Raw genomic sequence first — 26,859 nt, 5'->3', positions numbered from 1 at the left:
ATTACTTTGATATTATCGTGATTTTCTGTTCTACTTGGGATAATAAAAAAATATAAGTAAAAAAATTATTAAATTTGTATTGTTATTATTTGTTATTTCAAATTTGATGCAATGGTTTTAATTTTTGTTAATTGATATTTTATTCATTAAAAAATTATGCTAGCGGAAATTGCAATTCCGTTTGATTAGATAAAGACTCTGGTAAAGGTTAAAAATATGAATATCGTCGAGAGGTGACTAATGTGAATGCTTTCAACTTCATATTCATTAATATGTACAATTTATTAAATATGCGTGAAATACACTTATTGTTAGTATAATCATGTGCTACTGTGATAATAATTCAATTGTCTTTTTTTATTATAAAGTAATATACGAGAACTGTTTTAATTTTTATTTTCTTAAAAATTTGCCGAAGAATTAATCTCTGAAATAGATGAACAATATTTTTCGATATTTTTCAATTATAAAACTGTTTTAAAAGCAGCAATATATCATAAGATATGTATATTCATTTCTACTATATTTTTTCACAATGGAGTTTCTAGACAATTTTGCGAACCGATGTTCCCTTAAAAAAAAAAAAATAACGAGATATCTTGATTCTTTTATATTGAAAATCAGATAAATAACAACGCGAGAAATATAACATACATAAAATGGCTTAAAATGTCAAACTCTAAGAAATAAAAATTTATGACTCGATTAGTCTTATCGATCTTCAATTCCTTGCTTTAGAAAATAGTACAATTGTTCCCCTGATGACGCATTTTGCTGCTCTTCGGCATGGTAAATCCCGGACAGCATTGGTCCTGCTGCATCAACACCTGGGAATTGCTGAGATCGCTACTGATCGCCGCACACTCGCTGTTGTCACCAGCTGTCACATCTGCGTTATCCTTGCCATCCTTCGTCTGCGACGAGTTCAGAGATGGGTTTGACTCGTCCTCGGAACTCTGCGAAGACGAGGACGAAACGGCGTTGATCTTCACTTCCGGTTTCACATGCACACCGGCTGACCGATTCTCCACGCGCGGTGACAAATTGTCCCGATGTTGCCGGAAGTGCTCCTCCGTATCGCTCAGAAGAGAACTGAACATATCGGAAACATTCTTGACGCCCATCGCCCCCATAGAATTCGATCGACATTCTGCGAAAGAAAAATATTTATTGCGATGATGACAAATGGGATATCGTTTATATTAAAAATTTGCAAAAAAGGGCGAACTTTCTACCTCGAATTTCCATATTCTTCGTCGGCGAGTTTGCGACCGATCGTCGCGCGACATCTTGAAAGGTAATAGGGGAATATATCCTTCTTTCTTCGGGAAGTAATCCGGAGGATCCTGGTTGCGTCGGGGATGACATCTTCGACGAGCCTCGTCTCGACGGCACGTCTTTTGAAGGCGATTTGTCAAACATGCTTGGACTTATCAGACCTATCGCGCCCACTGTGGAGAACCTTTTCTCAGAGCTCCTCGTATGCCATTGATGAGGTTCCTGTATAATGATACCCTTAGTCATGACGGAACGCTTTTCCCGTTTTTCCAGCCAATAGGTCTTCATCGTACCTGGAATCAACTCACAATTTAGTAGAGAATTATACGCGGGGGATTAGAGACATTTCGCGAACAATATATGTATATCACAGTTACCTTTTCCTTTCACCTCGATTTCCCCACGTTCCTTAACTTTGTACGAGGGCGATAGCAGTTCCCGAGTGGATTCGGATATATGTATTTGCATGGCCTGGCTAGTCGCTTCCATACGAGCTGCCGTGTTGACGGAATCGCCAAAAAGACAGTATCGTGGCATCTTCAAGCCAACGATACCGGCCACGACTGCGCCGCTATGAATGCCAACGCGTATCTGAAGATGATTACCTGTGAAAATTAATGTCTGTCTTAGTCTAGTGTTGAGTCTGCACATAAGAAGTGACGAAGAAAAATTTTGCTCATTTATTTTCTACTCTTTAACGATTACTTTACATTACATATTTATCACGAGAAATCTTATACATATTCCGCTACGCAGTATCATTATTAAAGGATATAAAATGTCAAGAAATATAGCAGGATATTTCTTTCTTATTTTTTATATATCTCTAATAATGAAAAAAAAGATTTTAAATATAAATATTAATGTTAATTAAAATATTATATGAAATTAGAAAGGATATAAAAGTATAATAATTGATTATACAAAAATATAAGTAAAAAATTATTAAATTTGTATTAGTATTAATTGTCATTTCAAATTTGATGCTATGGATTTAATTTTCGTTGACATTTTATTCATTAAAAAATTGTGCTGGCGGAAATTGCAATTCCGTTTGATTAGTATACTTATTTTATAGTATACTTATATTTTCAATGTATAATTTTTTATAAATTATCAAAAAATATAGTAAGATTTTTCTTCTTTATTTTTTATATATCTCTAATAAAGAAAAGAAAGATTTTAAACATAAATATTTATTATAGAGAATTAGAAAATTGATATAATAAGAATATGTTTCAACAAAATTGGACTCCGACAATGTGTTTAAAAAAATCGATAATCTTTTTTTTTGTACCTGTTGAACGATCCTTGAGGTCGGTTATCGCCTCAACCATATCGAGAGCCATATCGCATACGCGATCCGCATGATCGTTTTCCTTTACCGGAGCACCAGAGACTACCATGTAAGCGTCGCCGATGGTTTCGACCTTGAATAAGAAGTATAAAGTATTATTATTTATTTTATACAAGTAATTTGAATGTAAAATTAAATTTTATTGATGTATGTTAAACTTAATTAAAAATTAAATTAAATTAAAAATAAATTTACATGTTATTACATTAATGTAAATACGTGGGATCAGTAATGATAAAATTCGAGAATCAGACGCGCGTCACAAGATTGAATCAAGTTCTTTGAAAAATTACAATCGATATTCTTTCTTGAAGTACCTAAAGAATACCTTGTACACTCGGTTTCTCTCGGTCAAAGTGTCAAACAGCGAATACATGGCATTCAACATGGACACAACTTCCATCGGGGAGATTCTACTGCAGATCTCGGTAAAGGTCACCACGTCCGAAAATAAAATTGACACGCTGTCAAACATCTGTAAGCAGATAAAATGCGGATGTGTTTTAAAATGATTTGTTGTCAAAAGAAACAATAGAATTTTTTCTATAAATTTAGATAAAATTATTTTTACATAATCCATAAGTTTGATAAGAGAATGAACTTATTTCTTTTAATTTTAAAGAAAAAATGATTTCATTATTTTAGTTATTTATAATTATTTTTTTTTAATTAAAAGTGGAGGAAGAATGAGAGAAATGTGAAAGAATTTTCCTTTTTAACTAATTCTTATGTTTGGTAGATAATATATTATTATTTTCTTTATACAACAATAATTAATAATATAAAGGAACAGGAAAAAAGAAAAGATTTTCCCCTTCATTTTAATTATTCGTACCTCGCAAGTATCAATCGGACTTTCACCGTTCCTCAAACGGTCCGCGACCTGTTTGGGAATCATCTGGTACAGTAATTCGTCGGTACGCTTCATCTCCTCATCCAGTTTTCTCATTGATTCCTCTAATTTTTTACTCTTAAGTTGTTCTTGATCTAACGCTAGTTTCAGCTCCACGGACTGTTGAGTTCCAGCTAGCATGAGGTCTCTACAAAATTGTCAAGTCGAATTAGACTCCTTAACCGATCGCAAATCATTGCAATTTCGCGGTGAGCTTAACTTTTAATACAAGTATTACGATATAGATAACATAGTCAAATCCAGCAACAATAATGGCAAAATTCTTTTTCTTTGTATAAACCGTTTTGTGTGATTTTTTTACCGGCTAAAATCATGCATCGAGAGATCATTTATGTAGAGGCCTGTCGCTATTAAAGCGTTCAGATCGGGCATGACTGGTGTACCGAGATACATCATCATTTTCCAATTGTCCATGTATATCATTTGACCTGAAAAAGATGCTATTAATGATGTAATTTCTTAAATCTTTTTTACACTCGTATTCTATATTTTATTTTCTGACACAAATCGATTATATCATTCCTGCATTTTTCATGTAATAAAAACAGGAAAGAATATTTTAATTTCAGTTACTAACAATAAAAAGTAAATAATATATCTTAGTATAAAAATATATTTCACTTTACTGTAATAACTAAATTTTTAATTCTATTTTCTAATTCTTTTAATTTCATCAATAAATGTTTCCTCAAACGGTCCGCGACCTGTTTGGGAATCATCTGGTACAGTAATTCGTCGGTACGCTTCATCTCCTCATCCAGTTTTCTCATTGATTCCTCTAATTTTTTACTCTTAAGTTGTTCTTGATCTAACGCTAGTTTCAGCTCCACGGACTGAAGTTAAATTTAATAAGATGAATGTACCTTTCAATCGTAAAGTCTTATCTTCTACGGTTTCAAGCTCGTCGCTCAAGAGAATTTCGTTCCTGTGTCGATCATTCAATCGTTCCGTAAGCACCGGTTCAACAGTAACCAGCTCGAAAATGTTATTTGTTCGGTTCAATATCTAAATCGTCCAAAATTAATTATTTATTTTGCTTACAAAATTATAGAAATAAACTGATGTATTTATCTTAGAAATTAAAATCAGTCTTTAAGATGAGACATCTTAGATTCGAATTTGACAATGTTAAATCTTAGAAAAAATCCAGAAAGAAAATATTTACATTTAAATCTATTTTCTATCTCGAAAATATTTTTTTAGAAAGATAATTTAAATCAATATTTATTGGATCTACCGAATTGGAAGTACCAAGCACATTGACGTCAAAATATGATCAGTTTGAACCAAATATAACGTGATGTAATGACGTAAAAATGACGGAAAAATGACGGACTAATGTCACAGACCGGTGACAACATTTCGTTATACTACAAGACGTTAAAAAGACGTGACTTCATCACCATTTTAGACCTATTAGTGACGTTTTAATGACATTTGATCATGAATCTTTTTCTCTAGCGTGAACTCGTAAAAAATGAAAAATTCATTCACAAATATTAAATTCGTTAATGAAACTTTTCACTTTTCACGAGTATCAAAATTATAGACAAAATTGTTTTAATAATTTAAGATATTATATAAAAAATTAAATGAGTTTTTAGTTAAAAAATAGTAATACTTGGGCGATTTATAATAATGACTTAAAAATCACGATATTATGACGTTCTTTTACAACATCATTAAGACGTCACAAAAAAGACGTTTATAATTAGACATTATTTGGTTGTGACGTCATTGAACAAGAAATGATCAGTTTTCGACGTCAAAATGACATGTGCTTGCTACCTGGGAAGCTTACCGATTGAAATTTGAACGCAATAAGCGGTCGAACTAGGTCGAAGAAGTAGGTGATTTTTTTGCCAACCAGGTCTGGCAATATGACCATCAACGAATTGCCGATATTTCTAACTATCATGTCAGAGCTGAAATTGAAACATCGATTGACTATATAGATTTTTTTATTGTTCAAAGATCGATTTTCATACGTACTTTATACATATTTTTAACTAATTCCAGTAAGTCGCTTTTTATTTGACTCCCTGTAATAATTATTGAGCTATGGCTAGAATTTTTTATTTAAAATAAAAAAAAAAAAAAATGTAACTGCTTCTAACAACATTGAGCCGTTATAATAAATGTCATCATCAGCACGCACCCGAAGACGATGCAGAAGGGAAATATCTCGAAGAGTACGCACGCCCCGATCGGCAGGTGCTTCTCTTCGCGAGTCATCGCGAGCGAGGCGAGCGTAAAAGCCCGATTGTCAAAGGTGAGCTGAAAGGTCACGTGCACGGTGTCAAATAGCACCTCCTCGCGTACCAGTTCGATCTGCAGTTCCTTGTGATAAAAATGCCGAGCCACTTCCCTTATCTGGCCCATCGTGTAATAGACGAATCCCCGACGTTTGCTTCGATAATGAAGCGTCAAACCTGCATTCATCAATCTTTAAAAAATTTGAACTCTAATAGAATGCAAGAGAGACAACGTATGTTGTCCGTTTCATTTTATCTCTTATTTATAATTTGAAACAAAAAAATTATTAGAATAATGAAAGAGTTTCTCTTCATTGAAACTGGCTTGTAACTGACGTCTTGCATTCACCTTGACGTGTTTCATTTTCGCAGATGAACGACGGCGCTCGCATCCTTGGATAGGAGAACTTGAGATACTCGTGGAGATTGTCCAGGCCATTGAGGAAGTCCCTCACGTGTCGTCCCAGAACCGAGAGCACGCGATCGTAACCGTACTGACCAACGAATCCTACGAAGTGCACGCCCATCTGGTCGAAGAATTCTTTTTCCGTCACGCCGAGTATCTAAAGTGCGCATTTGATTTTTTTTTTTTAACAATTTTGCTGCAGATAAAGCAAACCCCCTGCGTGAACGTTCAAACATTTTGCGCACGACTTGGTATACTTTATGAGTATTATTGATGTTCGCAGTTCTTTTTCTTTTTGTAAAAATTAAATTTATCTTTTTACTATAAATTAATATAAATTTAATATTTATATTATAAATTTAAAAAATCAAGAGAATGGAATATTAAAAATTAGTAACTTTACGAGATATTTTATATTTTTATGTCAATATGTAAATTATTTTTACACGACGTAGGATGTGAAATATTCAGGCTTCATAAAGAATTCAGTTTTCCTTTTCTTTAAGAAAAGTACGAAAATTTAAGTTAAAAAAATTGTTGCATAACTTACTTACCTGAATCGCTTTTTTTGCCAATCTTGGTAACAGGTTTTCCGGATAAACTTGGTGAACGCTGAAACTCGGCTGATCCACAGACGCCTGTCTGCGAATCTCTTCCCATCTATCTTCGCCGTAAACCTGCCTTATGTATTCGGCCAGGTTTTCCAAGATTAGACCGTACATGATTCTCTTTAGACAAATTCTACTGGAAATACGTGAGTTTATACTAATATGCTCTTGCATGTCTAAAATACATATATTATTTAGACTGTATTAAATTCCCCTTTATATGCAGGGTGTTCTTAAACATGTACGAAAAAAATCAGAAGATGATTCCTTGGATAATTTCTTGAAGAAAAATTCAGATACACCATTTATGTTCTACACAGGTACAGGGTGTTAAAAATCAGAGCTTAATCTCGATCTTCGTCGTTCCCAAAATTGAATTCCTTAGATTTTTTTCTTTAGAGTTACTTTAAATCCTTAGATTATATCACTTTAATTAAAAATATTCAAGATTAAAGGAATAGCACAGTTACACATCGTGCGAAACACTTCATACATTCCTGGTATTTTTAAACGTATTCGCCAATCAATGAAAAGAAGAATTCATCGGTATTCATATATCATTGCTGGAAGTGATCATTTCCAATAATTTTGTTTTTGTTAAAAATATTTTTCAAAATCTTATTTTTTAAATCTCGAATATCCTTCAGTTAAAAACTATCGTTTAGAGTATATGAACTTTTCTTTAAGAAATTACTCAAGAAATCACCTGCCAAAATTTTTTTGCATATGTTTAGAAACATCCCAGGTAGCAAGCACACGACATTTTGACGTCAAAATATGGTGAGTTTGAACCAAATATGACGTGATGTATTGATGTAAAAATGACGGACGAATGTCACAGACCGATGACGATATTTCAAGACGTTAAAAAGACACGTGACTTTATGGCCATTTCAGACCTATTAGTGACGTTTTAATGACATTTGATCATGAATCTTTTCCTCTAGCGTAAACTCGTAAAAAATGAAAAATTTATTCACAAATATTGAATTCGTTAATAAAACTTTTCACTTTTCACGAGTTCACGCTAGAGAAAAAGATCGATGATCAAATGTCACGATCAAGTCCAAGGATATAGAGGAAATTCATATTTTAGGGCCCTGAGATATAGAGAATTGTAATATCAAAATTATACATAAAATTGTTTTAATAATTTAAGATATTATAAAAAATTAAATAAGTTTTTAGTTAAAAAATAGTAATACTTGGCCGATTTATAATAATGACTTAAGAATCATAAAATTATGACGTGTTTTTACAACATTATTAAGACGTCACAAAAAAGACGTTTTAAGTTAGACGTTATTTGGTCACGTGACATCATTAAATCAGAAATGACCAGTTTTTGATGTGAAAATGACATGTGCTTGCTACCTGGGATCCTTTCCAAAAGAGTACTCTTATAAAATCATCTAGCAAACGTCAAATATGTATTTTTATGATGAATATGCGCACAATCTCTTTAATTTTTGACGATACTTCGAGGATGCTCATCGCGAGTCTCAATCATCATGATTACTGACCTTGCTTATTAAAAGGACGGGACTTGATACATGTGTGTGTATGTCTGTGTATGGTGTGTGTATGTGTGTGTGTGTGTGTGTGTGTGTGTGTGTGTGTGTGTGTGTGTGTGTGTGAGTGTGTGTGTGTGTGTGAGTGTGTGTGTGTGTGTGTGTGTGTGTGTGTGTGTGTGTGTGTGTGTGTGTGTGTGTGTGTGTGTGTGTGTGTGTGTGTGTGTGTGTGTGTGTGTGTGTGTGTGTGTGTGTGTGTGTGTGTGTGTGTGTGTGTGTGTGTGTGTGTGTGTGTGTGTGTGTGTGTGTATTCAGTCCTCCTGAATTAAAATCAACTTCCCATATGGGTAAGAGTGTGGTTATTATTAGATCGTTCATAATTTCGCTCACGTCGACTCACGATGACGATCCCGCATCGTAAGACGTTTTGTCAATATATCAATATATTCAAACTTCAGCTATTGGCGGGCCAAAAACGCATCCTCAATTAAAACTTTCCCTGTATGATCATTAAGCTTAATTATAAGCTATTTAAAGATCGTTAGTTTTTTTTAATATAACAGAAGAAATAAAAACCGCGATAACATTTTTCATTTCTTGGAGACTAATCATGAATACATTAGCATATTTGGAAACAAAGTTTCAATAGCTCACACATGCACGCACATAATAAAAAAAAAAGATAACGCGATAAGATAATTTATAAGATAAAGACAAAATGTGTCCTTCCTTTTAACGACCTGATGATGTCCTTAACCCGAAAAATATAACTTCGATCTTTCCCGCGCTATCTAATACAATCTATAAACAGTCTATATAAAGTCTCTCAACTACGGTTGATTATTTCACCAATAAAAAAGTCATCGAAGAATAAAATTTATATCTCACATATTCATATATTTCGTAATAAAATATTCAATTTTTGATATCTTGTATACTGACATTTAGAGGAAATTAAAAAATCATTAGAAAGTCAGAAATTTTAAATTGATATAAGTATAATTTCATTAATATATCGTACGTGCTTCGCATGGCAGCGTTTGCACTTCTATTTATATGAAGCTCTTTTGGAAGAGCGACTACAGAGTCACTAGAAAAATATCCTGAAATAAACACATCCATGCGTCCGATGATCACTGCATCTACTCCATCTAAAGCACTTTCGAATATATCAGAATTATTTTACGATAAAAAACGTGTATCTCACAAGATGTATATTACAACACATGTATATTACAACGAATAAGATATGAAAAGATAAAAAAATCTACTAGCACTTTTTTCACTTATTGTATAATAATAAGAGCCTTGTTATATAATATGTAATTTATTTTCTAAAAATATAGTTTTTTCGGACAAATTATTTTGCTATAATAATAATAATAAATTAATTAATTCTTGTCCCATCAATAATAAATGATTCCGTGGAAAATATTAATTATACTTTGCTTTTGCAGCAAGTCTTTCTACAAACGAGTTTTTACCAAGATTTCTCTATTCATCGATCTTCAAATTTTGCTTTATAATATTAAATAATTATGATAGCGAAACCTCTTATGGCTCTTTTTTTCCACGTAATATAATAATATTTTTTTCTCCGTATAATTTTATTGCTTCTATTATCTCATGTCATAAATTAATAAATTTTCTATCTAATTATTCAGCGTATATATCACTTTATTACCTGTTGCAGTCCTGACGCACCCCGATATATCTCCGTTCGCTTGTCTGAAATGGTGAGCACACTCTTTCGAGCTCTTGAAAGACACCCTTTCTGGAAGCTGCGGCGGAACTTCAAAGATGCAACGGCGGGCTACTACAGGTCACCGGTGAGTAGTAGCACATTATGCATAATTTCGTTCACAAACGCAGAATCACGTGTCCCGCAACACAGTGCCGTGTACGGAATAATCAGATGGATTCAATACGGATCTCCCACCGCTTTCCGCAACTTTTCAATCTCGTCCCCCTCCCCACTCATTTCTGCCTTCCTCTTTCTTCGTTCCATCTTCTTTGCACGATCTATTTAGGCTACCGTTCTACAGGCGATCTCTTTTCATCCCCTATTTCCACCCCCTGCCCACCTCTCTTCCTTGTATCTCTATGATCAGGGCCGGTTTTATATTAAACCCTTATACAACATCTCGAAATGTACGTGATCCATGATAAAAGACAAAAATCGAACTTGTAAGAAATGGAGAACCTCTGAACAAAATTGTCTGCAAATTAATTTGTCTAAAAATTTATCATTCTAAATTTTCCACAAAATAGATACATTTTGTACAAAAAATATATATAAATTATCCGTATTATTACAACAAATTTTTCTAAATAATATTTAATTTCATGTTCTTTATTTTCATTAATTAATATTCCCTAATAATAGATTAAAAAAAAACAACTTTTCTACACGTGAAAAAATATTAAATAAAATTAAATAAATTCATAAATTTAATTCAAACGTCCGATATTAAAAAAAAATATTATTGGCCGATATATAATTGTAAACAATTATTTATTCGAATAACATCTAGGATTCATTAATACTAAAGTCCGATCCTGTCTATAATCTACTTCATCTTCTCATAGAGCTGTTAGCTAATAAGATCCTTTTAAAGACACTGTTTCGTGCAGCTCCATTATGGAATACGATTATAATTGTTCTGCCGGTTAGCCATTCCAGTTAATTAGATTGAGTCGTCGAGGCTATGCTTTTGTGCTACAACAATCGCAAATTGATATTGCGTTTAAGATACCATTTAAACTCGTCCCCTTGGCCTTTACTGGTGATTTCTTCGCTCGCGATTAATCTTCAGCAGGTGTTATTTTAAAACTAATATTAAATCTTTGACGCCATACATGAAATTTATATAAATTCATCATCTAAATCACTATATTTTTCTAATTTCTTCTTTATCCTTTATAATTAAAATTGAAGCCAAATTTCGAAATTATTTGAAATTAATCCTTTTTTTAATTTACTTTTTTTAAAGTTCAAATTTTTTTTTTATTTTATAGTTACTCACTTACATAATAAACTTTAATCACGAGAGCAAATATCTTCGTTTAACTAATGTCAAAGCTACTGATAAGAATTCGAACTTAATCGATCCGTCGACAAATACAGTATCTGCGTGAAAAAAAAAAAGTAAAACACGAAGCGAAATTCGCGATATTACATCCCGTCAGCTCTGCAATTTCTCTCTCTAATTGTACAAGCATTCGAGGATCTCGTGTTACCAAAATTAATAGCGTGATTTAACACCCCGGTCGGGACAGGGGAGGAGCAAAGCTTTGGAGGATGCAGCAGGTGCTACAACAGGTGAATCGCGACACATACGGTGGTACACACGTTCACATTGACTCGGCACGAGAATGTACTGTGTTGTGTGTGCAAGAGACACACTCAGGATCAATCTGTGAACGAGAAAGCACGTGCGCGAATACCAATTGCGAGTATGCGCGCGGCTTTTCTCCCCCTATATAGGGGTAGTAGGCGACAAAATCGAACGGGGCTTTCAAGTGTAAAATCGAAGGATACCTTCCCGATTCAAAGATTAGTGTTTTAGTCGAATGAACAATGCTAATTCAATTTTTTTGGAATAATTTGCACGCGTCATTTGCTCTGTTGATTACACGGATGTTATTTCCTAATCGCGTTGTTAATTATAAGTTGTTACATCTTCTTTTAAATAAATAAGAAATAATGTATACCTGTAATAAAATCCGATTAATTAGTATACAATTAATATATTTAATTAAATGATTAAGTAAAGTATTACAATTATTATTAAAAGTAAATAATGAGGAATAATTTGTAACTGTATTTTGTACGAATAACTATTTATCCGAAGAACAATTTTAATATTAGAAACAATATTATTAATCTTTTATATTGGTCAAACTTTTTGACGCCAATAAAAAGCGTCAGGATATATAGAAAGTTTTGTAATTTTACCGTACATATCCTTGATTGCGTATATCATGATATCTGTAGCTTCCAGAACAATGTTGCTGGAACAACGTGTTTATATTACTTGCACAATTGCAAATTATTTTTAAAGTAAATTTTCAAAAATTAAAGAGTTGTCAAATTTATATGTGTTGCTATTAAAGCAACCCGTAAATAATTATTTTTTTCCGTGGAAACAAAAGATTTACATATATACATAATACAACTTTAATTATTAATAAAGAATTATTTTTAAAATAATTTGCATAATAAATAGCACAAAAGAATATATTGGTTTTAACCGCGAAACAATAATATTCGATCTTGTGATCATGTATATATTAATATTTCAATGAAAGCATAATCGATATATTTTCCAGTGAACTAGATAATATCAAAAATGTATAAGTATCCATTATACTCTCTTTCTCTTACTCTCTTTTCAATAAAAGCAGTTATCAAAATAATGATTTCGTGGTTAGATATCAAAATGGAACCATTTGTTATAATCTTAAATGCGTATAAAAAATTTAAAATTCTTAAAATGAGAGTCAATATCTTAATTCTTTTACTGTATTGAGGCAATTTAGTCTTTTCTATGGAAGAGGAAAGCGAATTAAAAAAAAGAATAAAAAACTATTTTTATGATTTAAAAATTGTCTGATTCTGTGATTATTAAAATTAAAAATTAATTTGATAATTGTTTCTACAGAACATATATATAGTTAGTTATATTCTTTTTTTGTTACCATTATTATGACAATTTATAATAATCTTTTACATTTTACTTACTTTATTCTGCGCGCAATATAATAATTAATAATTTCTAATTTATTCAAAAAACTAAAATAAGTTGTTCTTTTTTAACAATAAAAGTCTTGTTAATATGAAAGTGCAGTTTCTGTTAGAAAATTTCTGTTATTGTTTTACTAATCAATCTTCGATTGTCAGTGATTACAATAATTATTTTATAATTTATTCCTAACTTTATTCACTTTCATATTACTTACGTTTATTATCACTTTTTATTCTCTATTTTATCATTTATTTATCATTATTTATCTTAACATTATTTATTATAGATACACATATGCTGGTTTAAAATTAATAATATTTTCATTATTATGCAGAATATTTTAATTGCAATATAATTTTTTATGTCGATAATAAATTCGATTCGAATCTTCGAGTGCTCTTAAAAACAGATATATACTTGTAATTAATTTCGTGTAATATTAATTTGAGAATTAATTTCATCTCAGATATGTCGTGATTAAAAAATTTGACAAACACGCGATTGCGAGATCGAGATCGACGTTTCTGTCCGGCGAACGGCGATGCTACTGATCGAAAAATATTTGCTATATTATCAAACAAAGCTGGTGTTTCCTGCTGTTCAACGCATTGCGTTACGCGCGTCAATAATAAGACAATGAGCTGTTACCCCGATTGATTACTAATGGATTAATGAATTGTATTAACTGTCTGTCGGTTCCTTCTGAGCTCAAAAATTATGCGCGACGCTCTTTAAATTGATTACTTGTTTACTTCTTAATGTAAGCAAATATATATATAATTAACTTCAATTGCTCTCTCTCTCTCTCTCTCTCTCTCTCTCTCTCTCTCTCTCTCTCTCTCTCTCTCTCTCTCTCTCTCTCTCTCTCTCTCTCTCTCTCTCTCTCTTTATTTTACTGCACAGAAAAAAAGTAAATGTTAAATCAAAACTTATATACTCTTATGAACGCGTTCATTGTTTCATATATACATATACGCAACAATTTATAATCTTCTTAAAAGAATTTAAAAATCTTAAATTTCAACAATATTATAATCTTATTTCAATACTACAATTGTCATTTTAAGAATAAAATCATTATTTTAACTCTAAGAAAATTATAATCTTCGATTTGAACATGTGTGTTATTTTCTATCCAACATATTTTCCTCTCCATTCAAGAAAATTATTCTTAAATAACAAGAATATATTTATTTTAGTTGAACTATATAAAATGTCTTCACTTAAGCAAATTTTTTTTATTTAACGCAATATAATCTCATTTCAAGATTTACATTTTGAAATTAAAGATATTGTCAAAGTAAGAATATTCTTTTTTTCTGTGTAATATATTTTTTCTTAAAGGAATTTTTTTGTATATATATATATATATATATATATATATATATAGCAGCTAAGAGAAAAATATATTAGTAAAATAAAGAGAGAGCAATTAAAGTTAATTATATATACAATTATATATAGTAGATAAGAAAAAAATTTTTCTTTAAAAAAATATATATTAGTAAAGTAAAGATAAAAATCTGTCTTATATATACATATATATATATATATATATATATATACACATATATATATATAAAAATCTGATGCTTTCTTAGAATAAAGATCGCTTCACTTTAAATAAAACGAGCATTTTCAGAAGAATGCAGATGTGAAACGCTTACACACATTCGTACTGACAATGAAATAAAATGAGTCAACGTGATGTTGAATATTTGATCTACAGTATATATTTTGTTCCGTGCTTTGGAAATTAATTTAGCTAATGTTTTAATTAACTGATGCAAAAATGAAAAATTATACTCACGGTAAAAAATTGCAACATGTTTTATGCTGTTACAGGAACTGCGTGTATGTATGTGTGTATACTTTGTACTTGTATAGATATGTGTCAAAGATGTTGACATACTAAAAAATCTTTTATATATAGTTATTTATATTCTCATTCATATATGATGTACTGCTAATTAAAAGAGAAATATCCTGTGTCTATAATCATATGAATAAATAGATCTTTACATAAGATTCCATAAAGCAAGAGTCAACCTAAATGACATTTTTAAATGAGGGCTGTTTTTGCGACAAAATTAAAATAATCCGGATTAAAATAATTCATGCGCTGTGATTGGTCAGATTTGAAATTTCATTATGATTGGTTCTTTCTTCAATGCCGTATCAGTCATCAGCTGTACCCAGGTATATAATAAAATTAAAAACATTTCTAAAAATATTTAATTCTATTGTAAAATACAATCCTTCTGAAGAAATAGAAAATCATAATAGTGCTACTGCAGAAGAAATTATTATATACCTGTAAAAAAAAGAAATTATTGTTGAGAGTTATGACGATTGATACGGCATTGACGAAAGAACCAATCATAATGAAATTTCAAATTTGACCAATCACAGCGCACGATCATTTTAATCCGGATCATTTTGATTTCGTCGCGAAGGCAGCCAAGAATATCGAAGATTGACGTCGAGATTGTCTATTAGCCAATCAGAATAAAGAAATCTCTGATTGGTCGATTTCCATGGAAAAAGTCAACGAAATTTTTTTCAATCTTCAACGCGCGAGCGCGTGGACCGATGACACTTGCTAGGAACATTTCGATTACGTAACACGACGCGACGTGTTACCGACCCTGCTCGAGTCGAAAGCCTTGTGAAAGTTTGTCCGACGCGCGTGGGTGGGTAGGGTGGGTAATGTAATGTGTTTTGAAAAATGTAGAAGGAATATGTGAAGAGTATATACGTGTATCGTATGTAATCGACAGTGATGACAAAGGAATAGAACGTGGCAGAATTGCGGGGGTTGCGTGAAAGAGAATCGGGGGAGCGAATTCGAAAAAAAATCTCTGATACTATCACCGGTGATAAATAAAAATAGCGACAAAGATGAACACATTGGCATGGATCGCTCTGAGTGTGTGCGTCACGTACGCTTTTAATCTCGAACCACGAATACCTGTTATCAAAAGGGGCCTGGAGGGCTCTTATTTCGGGTACTCGGTTGCTGAACATATAGAGATCGAAAATCACTCGTTGTCGAAATCCACAAGTTGGTAGGTACCAGAGCGTTACAAATGTATTCAACAAGTTTTTTTCTTTTTTTTTTTTTTAATAACTTGAATTTTTCATTAATTATTATTGATTTTTTTTTATAGTAGTAAGATGCTACTGTAAAGAACTGAATATAAGAACAATAGTTTACAGTAATACATTATAAATTGTAATGTAATTGAACTTATTTCTTTCATAAATTTTTCAATTGTAATTAAATTGTTTGACCAGGATTTATTACATAAAGAAGATGGCTAATTGATATTAAAGTATAAAAAAATGAAGTTCATTAGATGCATAAAATGTTGCGATTGAAAAATTTTATTGTAGCAATTTTCTTTTTATCAGAACATAAAAATCTTAAACTTATCTTAAATTATTAAAGAAAAAATAAGAATGATTATGTGCTTGTTCTATGTTAATATTTTTCATTAAAAATATATCTGTGTTTATATCTCTGGATAAAAATTTTTATTTAAAAATTAATTGATTTCTTTGAAAATTTTAACTAATCTAACTATTTCCCTTTATAGGATGCTGGTTGGTGCACCTTTAGATCAAAATCGACAACCAGGAACGAAGAAATCAGGAGCATTATGGCAATGTCCGATGTCAACATATACCAGGGATTGTACTCAAGTTATCACCGATGGACGTATGAGTACGTTTTATATACTATTCATTGTTTAATCATTATTATTGTAATAATTGAAGATGTATTTATAATATTATTGTATAATTAATAATAATTCAATTTATAATATTGTATAAATTAAATTATTATTATGCTCTCTATTAAATTCTGTGTAATATTTGAATGTTAGGGTATTGGGTTGCATACGCCTTTATGTTTTGCTAATAATAAATAGGTGGATAAATTCTTTAATTAATGCAATGTATTTATTTATCATTTGATATATTTAGTTTCATATTATGTATAATAAGATGCTTTTTTGTTGAATCATGTTTCGGTAAACCAGTGGGCGATAATCTATTATACAGACCATACGAATACGAATCGTACGATTCAAGTAAGTGTATAAACTTCAGCAGCATTTGCAGAATGAATTGAATGAAGAGTTTGAGAGTTTTTTTCCAGCAGTTTGCCATCCAGATTGCATATATCTTTCTTGAATAAAAATATCTCGCGTTAAAGAGTGCGAGAGCATGCGATATAAGAAAATTAATCTCAATGATTCATTATATAATTCTTTTACTAAATTAATCCTTTTATATCAAAGCTTGCTCTTGTTTAAAATAACGTAGGAATAAAAACAGAATATTTAATGACAATGATAAGTAATTGTAGCAATTGACAATAGTGATGTATAAAATTTTTTATGGTACTTTTATGCAAACTGACATTTTTGCTTTTACTAACATTATTGCTTATTTATTTTTATTTATCTATTATCTTGTGATTATCACGCAAAGCTTTATTTAATCATGTTTCTCTGTATACGCGCATGGCTATACTACATAATGCAGTTGACAAAAAGATAATTTGCTGTTTAAAAAAAATGTTTTCTCAATAATTAAATAATTAGTTTAATAATAAAATCGTTGTATATATTAATGTCGTTATTTATTATTTATTAATTAGTCATTTATTAATATCTGTCATATTTTCTTAAATTTTGTAATCTACTAATTTTATTGTTAGTAATTTAAATTTCTTGTTATTTATTTACTAATTACTGCTGCCCTGCAGCTATTATCTCAATATCAATATTGTGATAAAAGTTATTAATTGATTTAGTTTTATATATTTTGTTGATCATTTTTATTTTATTTATTATTGTTTCTGTTATAATATTTACATGAAATTTAATTTAAAAATGCAATTATGTAATAATAAATCTTTAACTGTCACATATATTATAAATAATGCTGCAAGTTATAATGTATGGTCAATAAATAAAATTTGTAACTTAATTTTTGTTTCTATTAAAAAATAGGTACACATTAATTCATTCTGAAAGTTCCACACCTATCAAAATAAATTTTTTTCAGATTTGGAATCTGATGATTTAATACCACCAGGGAATGATGAAATAAAGGATAACCAGTGGTTAGGAGTGACTGTACGCAGTCAGGGAGTGGGAGGTAAAGTTATGGTGAGTCAACAGATATAAATTCATGATAATACTGCATCTTAGAAAAATGAGAGATATGTTTATGCATATAAAGATTATTTAATTCGTCGTATCTGCTTCCAGGTATGCGCGCATCGTCATATTGTTAAGACAGCTGACTCGCAATGGGGTCAGGGCCAATGCTATATATTATCTCAAGACTTGAAATTCGATGATTTGAAGAAGCCGTGTTCTGGCAAGCCTACAAACAAGTAATATAAATTATTCAAAATATTTAGACATGATCTTTGTAATATATCTATTATTTCTTTCAAGTATTGTCAAGTATACGCGAGACTTTCTCAATTTTTTTTTTTTTTCAGAGCCCACGAGCAGTTCGGTTACTGTCAAGCCGGAGTCAGCGGTTTATTCACCGCGGAAGATCGCGTGGTGATCGGCACGCCAGGACCACACACTTGGCGAGGGACTATGTATCTATTTACAGTGTCCGACGAGTTTCTGACTAGGGACAATACAGTATACAACGCGCCAATGCAAGATTTCTCACCCGTAAATAAATACAGCTATCTCGGTACGTATGTATGAATATTAGAAACATCTCTCTGACTAAGAACTGATTTTTTGTACATTTGTCCCTTTTTCGGATTTACATGATTGTTAAATTATTGATTCTCTTTCTCAGCCAGTGATTATGTTTTTTTTAGCGTTACATTATACTTTGTTTACTCAACCCTTAATGTTACAGGGATGTCGGTGGCTGTTGGAAATTTCTTCGGCAAAGGTTTGGCTTATGCAGCGGGCGCACCTCGTTCTAACGGCACGGGCCAAGTGGTTTTGTTCACTAGACGCGATTTCAAACCGAACATGGATATCGCTCTTATTCTGGACGGCGAGCAATTTGCATCGAGCTACGGATATGAAATTACGTCGGCAGATATAAATGGAGACAAGTAAGGCATCGCGCATCCAATACATACATATTCTTGTGTGTTACAATTCATTGTCTTAACATAAACAATTTGTACATTACTTTATTAATATTTTCATTAATATATTTGTTTTAAAAAAATAATTTTAAAATATATCACAACTAAAGCCATTTATCTACACATTTCTATATTTGTTGTTTTAGAATAACTGATTTGATCGTAGCAGCGCCATTCTATTTCAATAAAGCGGAAGGTGGAGCTGTTTATGTTTATACATCGCTAGATGTATGTAAAAGTATTAAAGAGAAATGTTCGCCTGTCAAGCTCGTTGGTCATGAGGAGTCCAGGTTTATTGTGATATATTCTTATGCTTTATATTCTCTCATTCTTTCTCTTGAGTTGATATTAAATACAGTAATGATAAATTAACAATAGGTTTGGATTCGCGTTGACAAATTTGGGTGATTTGAATAAGGATGGATACGAGGATATCGCAATTGGCGCTCCATACGAAGGAAAGGGTACAGTTTATATCTATTTGGGTTCCAAGAATGGTATAATTAAGACACCATCGCAGGTAATAGACTCTCAAAACTTATTGTTTTATACTTTTAATCTATGTAAAATATTTTGATTTATTTTTTCATAATTGATTTAATGGCGTATTTATTTCATCTGTATGTAATATTTTGCTTTATATTTATTATTGTTTAATAGATAATTCATGCTGAAGATATGCCCACGCCGTTAAAGACATTTGGTTATTCGTTAAGCGGAGGTATCGATATGGATCATAATGGTTATTCGGACCTCTTAGTTGGTGCATATGAAAACGAAGCAATCGCACTTCTTCGTTCGAAGAAAATCATTGATATCTCTACTTATATACGTTATGCGAAAAAAGGTGGAATATATCAGGATACGATAGAACCTATTGATCCCAATCGAATTGGATGCTTGGCCGATCCAGAATCAAATCATACATGGTAAATCATCTTATGCGAAAACAATTCTATAAAATAAATACGAGTTATCAAATAAATACCTATATAACGTGTATAAAACGAATATAAGCTATAACTCGCGTTATCGTTTGCGAAATTATCATTGATTGTATATGTTAAAATTTGCAGTTTTATGTTCGAGGCTTGTTGCAAAACGGAGTCGCTAGCGAAGGAAGAATCTATGCAAAATCTGAAATTGAACTATTACATCGAAGCAGAGACTTATAGCGGGGCTAAAAAATTCTCAAGGGTTTGGTTCAGCACCAGTGGCAACGCGCGTCCAAATTACGTTAATCGAACAGTCACCCTAGATACTACAAAGTTGGTACATTGTCAAAAGGAAGTTGTCTATTTGAAGGTAAAATCAAATTTGTGTGCTAGGTACATTTATTTATTAATACAATACAAAGCATCTTTCATTTATTATCAATATTTAATAATTCCATATAATTATATATTTGATTTTCTACAAGTATTATATTTTTTTAATAAGTAAAAACTTAAGTTTCTTTGTATATGATACCATTTCAAAAAGAAAAATTTATTAATTGCTTGAGAAATTTACACTTAAATAAATCTAATTTTTATTTAATTATATAATTTTATTTATTAATTATTGATTTATTTATTAATAAATGATATATTTGTTTTTATCTAGGAGAACACACGTGACATCCAATCGCCTATTAAATTCCGTCTGAATTATTCATTGATACAAGAAGATCCAGTCATGCCTCCCGAAGGTGCTCCCTTACCTGATATAAAAAACTATCCGATACTTAATCAGCAAGAAGCCGCACGCGTATTCGAGGTCGTTTTCCAGAAAGACTGTGGAAACAACGATATTTGCGAAAGTGATTTACAAATGACAGCTAAACTGAATTTATCAGGTAAAATTTCTTTCTTACATAGTTTTATATTCAGAGAGATGAAATTTTTTTGTTTGAACATTTATATTCTTAATTTATTCATAAATTAATTATTATCTCAAATATTCATAAAATAAAAACATTGTTGTATGTGTGTCATTTGGTTGTTTGGTTCTGATAAATTAAGAGATGAAGAGATTCAACTTGACAATAATGTACAAGAAACTTGTAGAGCAAAATATATTACACATTTGAGATTATTAATAGAATTGTATCACAGCCTTAAATTTTAGTATTAAAAAATATTTGATGAAATATTTCCTCATTATATTAGCTTCTTCCATAAAGCCGGACTTTTACGAGTTACTTTTGGGCGAGAGAGAGGAGATAGTAGTGGAAGTGAACGTGGTGAACGTCGGCGAATCCGCATACGAGGCTCAACTGTTCATCGTTCACTCTCAGAGCTTGAACTACATTGCCAGCAAGAGCAATGATTCCATAATTTGCAATCTGTATAATGCTACTTTGGTGTCATGCTCTATCGGCAATCCATTCAAGAAGGATAAAATGGTGGACATACAAGTGAGATTCGATCCCCAAAATCTGGAGGATAACGAATCGCAATTAAGTTTTACGATTTTCACAAACTCCACATCGAAGGAAGTCACGGAGAAGCGACCTACTGTATTGCAAGCTACAGTGTTAAAACGCGCCGAGCTCTCAATTAAAGGGTAATCATTATAATATATTATTATTCCAGAATATGATTTAACAACGTCGTATTTTCTCCTATAATCATTTTTTTCATAAATCATTAATTGAATGCTAAATTATTCTGCATTGTAATATAATTAATTGCAGTGTAATGTATCTATTTATAATTTATTAAAACAAGATTGACATTTCTGTTAGTTACAATACATTGCCATAGTACATTGTATTTATCATTATATAAAAATTTTTATATGTCACTAATTGAAGAACATATCATTTAATTGATAATCAAAAAAGCAAGAGAAAAAGAAACCATTGAATATATAAAGATAATTAAAGTGGCTTAATTTAACAAATTTATATGCTTGTATTAATAAATTAATTTTTTCAAATTAATCAAATAATTTTTATATATTTCTATCACACAGTATACTAACGTTAATTTACATTTATTTATAGGAGTGCGAAAACTCAATGGGCATTTTATGGTGGTCCGGTAGTCGGTGAATCCGCAATAAAGTACTTGAACGAAATAGGACCGAAAGTATCTCACACTTACGAGGTATTCAACGAAGGTCCGTGGAAAGTCAGCACTCTCGAGGTGCGCATTTCCTGGCCTTACGAAGTCGCGAACGACAAAGCGCATGGTAAATGGCTGTTATACATGGAAGAGATGCCAACTGTCCAAGGTAATATATTGCTTTTCAGCTGATGTTCAGTCAATCAGAAATAATAGATCGAAAATATTTATCGCACTTTAAATTAAATTTTTTTCTTGCGTCGAGACATTATAGAGTGAGGTATTTCTGCAAAGATTTGCAGTTTCAATATCAGAATATGCATATATTTTAAAAGTTTATTTCGACTTACAATATTCAAAAGTAAATTTTATTTTGAATTATTTGATCTTTTAATTCCATAGCAGCATAAGACTGCTAGTTATAAAGATTAAGAGAGAAGTAGTATATTTTATAAATATATATATATATATATATATATATATATATTATTAAAATTATTATTATATATTATGTATTATTAAAATTTATTATATTAATTTTAATGTATATAATATATTAAAATAAACTTTAAAATTAGATTAATATTACAATATGATATAATACTATAATTATATTCTCTCTCTCTCTCTCATAATAAGTAGCTAATATTAAATAATATTAAATAATGTTAAATTTTAGCTTTAGCAGATGGTGAATGTATGCTGCCACCAGGTCATGTGGTCAATCCTCTAAAATTGCAAGATAGTATCAACTTTGATGATACCGATATTTTGCAATCTTCAACTCAACCGACAATCTTGTACAACCACACTAATCATATAAGAACAACGCGAGATACGGAAAAAGTTGTAAATACACGAACGATCATCGACAAAGACGGACATCGCCATCGTGTGGTTACAATGGTAAGAGCTCCATCATTCGTATTTAATGGAGCTTGTGGAACGCAGCCAAATTTTTTGAACTAGAAACGGAATTTATAGTGAATTTTTGTATAAGGCAATTTATTATTGATATAAAGATGATTATTTTATGGTAAAATTTTTTTATGAGATTTTCGAGAAAATCAGTAAATAAACAATATCTTTTTATGTCATTCATTTTTATTATATTTTTAAGCAAAAGACTTTGTCTTGTATAAATCGATAATAGAGGATTTTACATTATAGAATTGTAAAGCTGGTACAGCCAAGTGCTTTGACATTATATGCTACATATATAATTTACAAAGGAAACAGGAAGCTATTATAACTGTTAAAGCAAGGTAAGATAATAAAAATTTAATTATTATCAGTTATATTATGTGAAATATATTTTTATTAATTATAATATTTAAAATAATCTGAAATATAAAATCTTAATATTAATAATTAATCTCTTAATTTGTTTAATATAATAAAAATTTGATTATTATCAGTTATATCATATTGTGTGAAATATATTTTTATTAATTATAATTTTTAAAGTAATATGAAATATAAAATCTTAATATTAATAATTAATCTTTTAATTTATTTAAAATTAAAATATTTTAGTTTATCAATTTTACAGTTTTTTTAAGGAAATGATTGCTTTCAGACTTTGGAATTCTACTTTGGTCGAGGATTACCCGAAAGTGGACATGGTTAAAATAGGCTCGAATGCTAGGATAGTAATACCTCCGAATGTTGTGATACAGCAAGAAAATTTGAAGGATGACCATGCAATTGTAAGTATATATGCAATATTACATTTTAATATATTATAATCGTTTTATATAGTAAAAATTAAATAATAAGTTAATAATAAAGAAATTTCGCGGTTGCATTTTTAAAGATTCAACTCTGAAATATCCATATATGTATATTAAAAATATTCTATATGATAAAAATAATGTTTAAATATTAATTGATGTTATATCACATAGGCTGAAACGATCGCTTATCCAGATCTGCTGGATCAGCAAGAAGCCGAACCCGTGCCAATATGGATATACATAGTGGCCGCAGTGGCGGGTATGTTACTGTTCATTCTACTTACATTAATATTGAGAAAACTCGGCTTCTTCAAGAGACGACGACCAGATCCGACCCTGTCTGGAAATCTCGAAAAGCACAGGGATGACAATCCTGAGAACGAAGCATTATTCAAACATTAAGACTTACAAATAATCGAGATACGTAAAGTATTCGTGCAACGAATTGTCATAATTACTTAAGACACAAGTACTTATACTGAAGAAAAAAAGGAGGTATATGCGTTTTGCGCGCGTAATTTGTTTCCAATTTTATACTGCCTGAGTTTACGGGACGCATATTTCGTATGTATGTACGTGCAGTTGGGTACGCGAGATGATAAAAAATATATATTGTGATATTGTTATATTAAATATATTTTACGCGCATGCGCGTGACAAATCTTTCTCAAAGACGTTTGGATAATTATTGTACGTATGTGTACACGCAACATTATAAATTCCTTAACATTTAACTAGATATTTTCTTTATAGAAAAGAACACATCATGTTTAGATAATTATAATCATAATCTGTAATAAAGAAATAGAAAAATCGCACAGGTAAAAATTAGCATTTTGTAATATCTAAAATGAGACTAATGTAAAAGTGTTATTTCATTTTTTTGAATGAATTATGAAAACAACTTTTAAATGTTATATATTAACTTTAAAAATTAGAGAAAAAGAATAATTTGTTTTTAAATAATAAACATGATGTGTTGGATAAAAAAGTGCCTATCTAGTGACTGTTGAGGCACTTGTAATACAGTGTACAATAAAATAGCCGATTATCGAGTGGGGATTAGCAGTTACTATTTTCTCAAGTACATATATTTTACTCGTGCCATTACATATGAAATAGCATTGACATAACAGAGATGAATCATACTCATATAACAGATATCGCCCTCCACTCTTACATTATTTTTAAATAGAAGAGATAAGTGAAAAAAGCAAAAGAGATTAAAGAAAAAGGAACGTACATAATCTTAAAGTAGAAGAGACGTATATATAACATTATATACACAAAAATAGTTTTTTATTTATAATATTTTTAAAGGATGATCTTATAATTCAAGAAGCGCATAAATTATTGAAATCGCGATATATAAAATATAATTAATATGTTCACTTCAACATGTTCTATGCCATCTAAATGGCATTAATATGTTATCATTTTGTAATAGAATTATTTTTTACTCTTTCACAATATCTGTTAAAAAAATATCCATCCCATAAATAAGGTTTATGCATTATAATATTTGTAATTGATACTCAATACAACTCGAGTTTTATGACATTTCATCACGAAAGAAGTGCAAAAAATATATTTAGAGTGAGATGTATTTAAATAAAATAGGAACAATTATCAAACACATTATTAAAAGTTTGTAAAAAAATTTGCTCTTTAAGATATGTGGAAATTAAGATTAATATATATTTATATATATATATATATATATATATATATATATATATATATCAGGATATGCATTATTTTCAATTGTAACATAAATCTATTGTTATATATATTATTTAAATTAATATTTTTGTCACAATATTATTTGGAAAAGTAAAGAAACTGTTTTCTGCACATAACAAATTTTGACATATATAATATGTTAAATTAGAAAAAAGAAAGATTTCACATAAACAATGTTGTATCTTTCTATAATGGATTATTGTATGATCTGCAAACTTTTTGCAAAGATAGATGATGTTATGATTTTTCTGTCAATATTTGTTACTGCCCTGTAAGAGAAAGAAACGTTACTATATATATATAATTAAAAATATTAAATTTTTTATATTACAGTAATATTCTTATTATATATGTAGAATCTTTTTTTAGTTATGTTATAAATTTTATATTTATCACTGTAGCGAATATAGAATCAACATATCTATCTGCATTTTATTATTATATTTAAATTGAAATAAAATTTTATTATATTCTTTAATATTAGTTATGTATTACACTTATATTTCTGTAACAACAAACCTCTTCCATTAGAAGGAAATAAAAAAGTCTATTGCAAGAATTTTAGATATGTACAAAAAAAAATTAAATTATATTAAGAGAAAGAAAAAGTGTATATATTTTCTTAAACAAGATTTGTTATAGTATATAGGTATATTTAAACTACAAAATACATAAAAAAATAATTGTTTAAAACATAAAACAAAAAATATTTCTATACTCCTTATATTTTTGGAATAAAACATACAATGCATATAATCATTATTTGTATCTGAAAAAAATATAACATTTTTAATACACTTAAAAATGCATATAATCTTATACTCAGAAAATAAATAAAATAATTTTTAATATTACTAATATATATATATATATATATATATATATATATATATATATATATATATATATATATATATATATATATATATATATATATAAATTACTATATATATATATTACATATACGTATTTGTTACTAATGTATTATTTTAAATATAACACTTTCATACTTATATCATTATGCACTTTTATTTCAAGAATTGCACGATATTGAAGCATTTATCATAAAAAGTTTTTATTTATATTCTTTCTCACTACAGCATACT

At 30.0% G+C, this 26,859-nt stretch overlaps 2 protein-coding genes across 5 annotated transcripts; one reads left to right on the top strand and one right to left on the bottom strand.

The window, feature by feature from the left end:
• Window positions 1-329: 329 nt before the first annotated feature.
• Gyc88e (Guanylyl cyclase at 88E) lies at window positions 330-7,266 on the bottom strand. 2 transcript variants are annotated; one of them, XM_072910840.1, is made up of 12 exons: window positions 6,764-7,266; window positions 6,153-6,366; window positions 5,707-5,980; window positions 5,350-5,473; window positions 4,412-4,553; window positions 3,850-3,988; window positions 3,471-3,675; window positions 2,964-3,110; window positions 2,576-2,708; window positions 1,656-1,883; window positions 1,236-1,571; window positions 330-1,150 (listed from the first exon to the last, which is right to left on the bottom strand). In XM_072910840.1, exons 1-12 carry the CDS (start codon window positions 6,989-6,991, stop codon window positions 735-737), a joined length of 2,586 nt encoding a protein of 861 aa, XP_072766941.1. In that variant the 5' UTR covers window positions 6,992-7,266; the 3' UTR covers window positions 330-734. The 2 variants fall into 2 exon arrangements, with proteins under 2 accessions (XP_072766941.1, XP_072766942.1); XM_072910841.1 differs by having other exon boundaries at window positions 3,850-3,976.
• On the top strand, window positions 6,824-26,231 carry Mew (multiple edematous wings). Of its 3 annotated transcripts, XM_072910839.1 has the most exons (19): window positions 6,824-6,963; window positions 10,022-10,157; window positions 16,676-16,803; window positions 17,123-17,173; window positions 18,156-18,259; window positions 18,362-18,489; window positions 18,601-18,809; window positions 18,984-19,188; window positions 19,371-19,514; window positions 19,603-19,744; window positions 19,885-20,153; window positions 20,301-20,529; window positions 20,830-21,061; window positions 21,375-21,771; window positions 22,214-22,443; window positions 22,954-23,180; window positions 23,445-23,539; window positions 23,854-23,983; window positions 24,182-26,231. In XM_072910839.1, the coding sequence occupies exons 2-19, from the start codon at window positions 10,129-10,131 to the stop codon at window positions 24,410-24,412; spliced, it is 3,180 nt and encodes a 1,059-aa protein (XP_072766940.1). In that variant the 5' UTR covers window positions 6,824-6,963; window positions 10,022-10,128; the 3' UTR covers window positions 24,413-26,231. The 3 variants fall into 3 exon arrangements, with proteins under 3 accessions (XP_072766940.1, XP_072766938.1, XP_072766939.1); XM_072910837.1 differs by lacking the exons at window positions 6,824-6,963; window positions 10,022-10,157 and adding an exon at window positions 15,776-16,144; XM_072910838.1 differs by lacking the exons at window positions 6,824-6,963; window positions 10,022-10,157; window positions 17,123-17,173 and adding an exon at window positions 15,776-16,144.
• The last annotated feature ends 628 nt before the right edge of the window (window positions 26,232-26,859 follow it).

The sequence above is a fragment of the Anoplolepis gracilipes genome, chromosome 2, assembly GCF_047496725.1.
Source record: "Anoplolepis gracilipes chromosome 2, ASM4749672v1, whole genome shotgun sequence".
Lineage (NCBI taxonomy): Eukaryota > Metazoa > Arthropoda > Insecta > Hymenoptera > Formicidae > Anoplolepis > Anoplolepis gracilipes.
The sequence above is the reverse complement of the archived record's forward strand: the minus strand, read 5'-3'. Positions and strand labels throughout refer to the sequence as shown.

Excerpts from the sequence above, each read along its gene's own strand:
- Gyc88e (XM_072910840.1), bottom strand. The coding sequence starts at position 6,991 with ATGCAAGAGCATATTAGTATAAACTCACGTATTTCCAGTAGAATTTGT. Across the intron at positions 4,554-5,349 it reads TTGCGTTCAAATTTCAATCG|ATATTGAACCGAACAAATAA; the intron begins GTAAGCTTCCCA and ends TGGACGATTTAG. Across the intron at positions 1,884-2,575 it reads CCTCAAGGATCGTTCAACAG|GTAATCATCTTCAGATACGC; the intron begins GTACAAAAAAAA and ends TAATTTTCACAG.
- Mew (XM_072910837.1), top strand. The coding sequence starts at position 15,978 with ATGAACACATTGGCATGGATCGCTCTGAGTGTGTGCGTCACGTACGCT. Across the intron at positions 20,530-20,829 it reads AGGAAGTTGTCTATTTGAAG|GAGAACACACGTGACATCCA; the intron begins GTAAAATCAAAT and ends GTTTTTATCTAG. Across the intron at positions 21,772-22,213 it reads GCCGAGCTCTCAATTAAAGG|GAGTGCGAAAACTCAATGGG; the intron begins GTAATCATTATA and ends ATTTATTTATAG.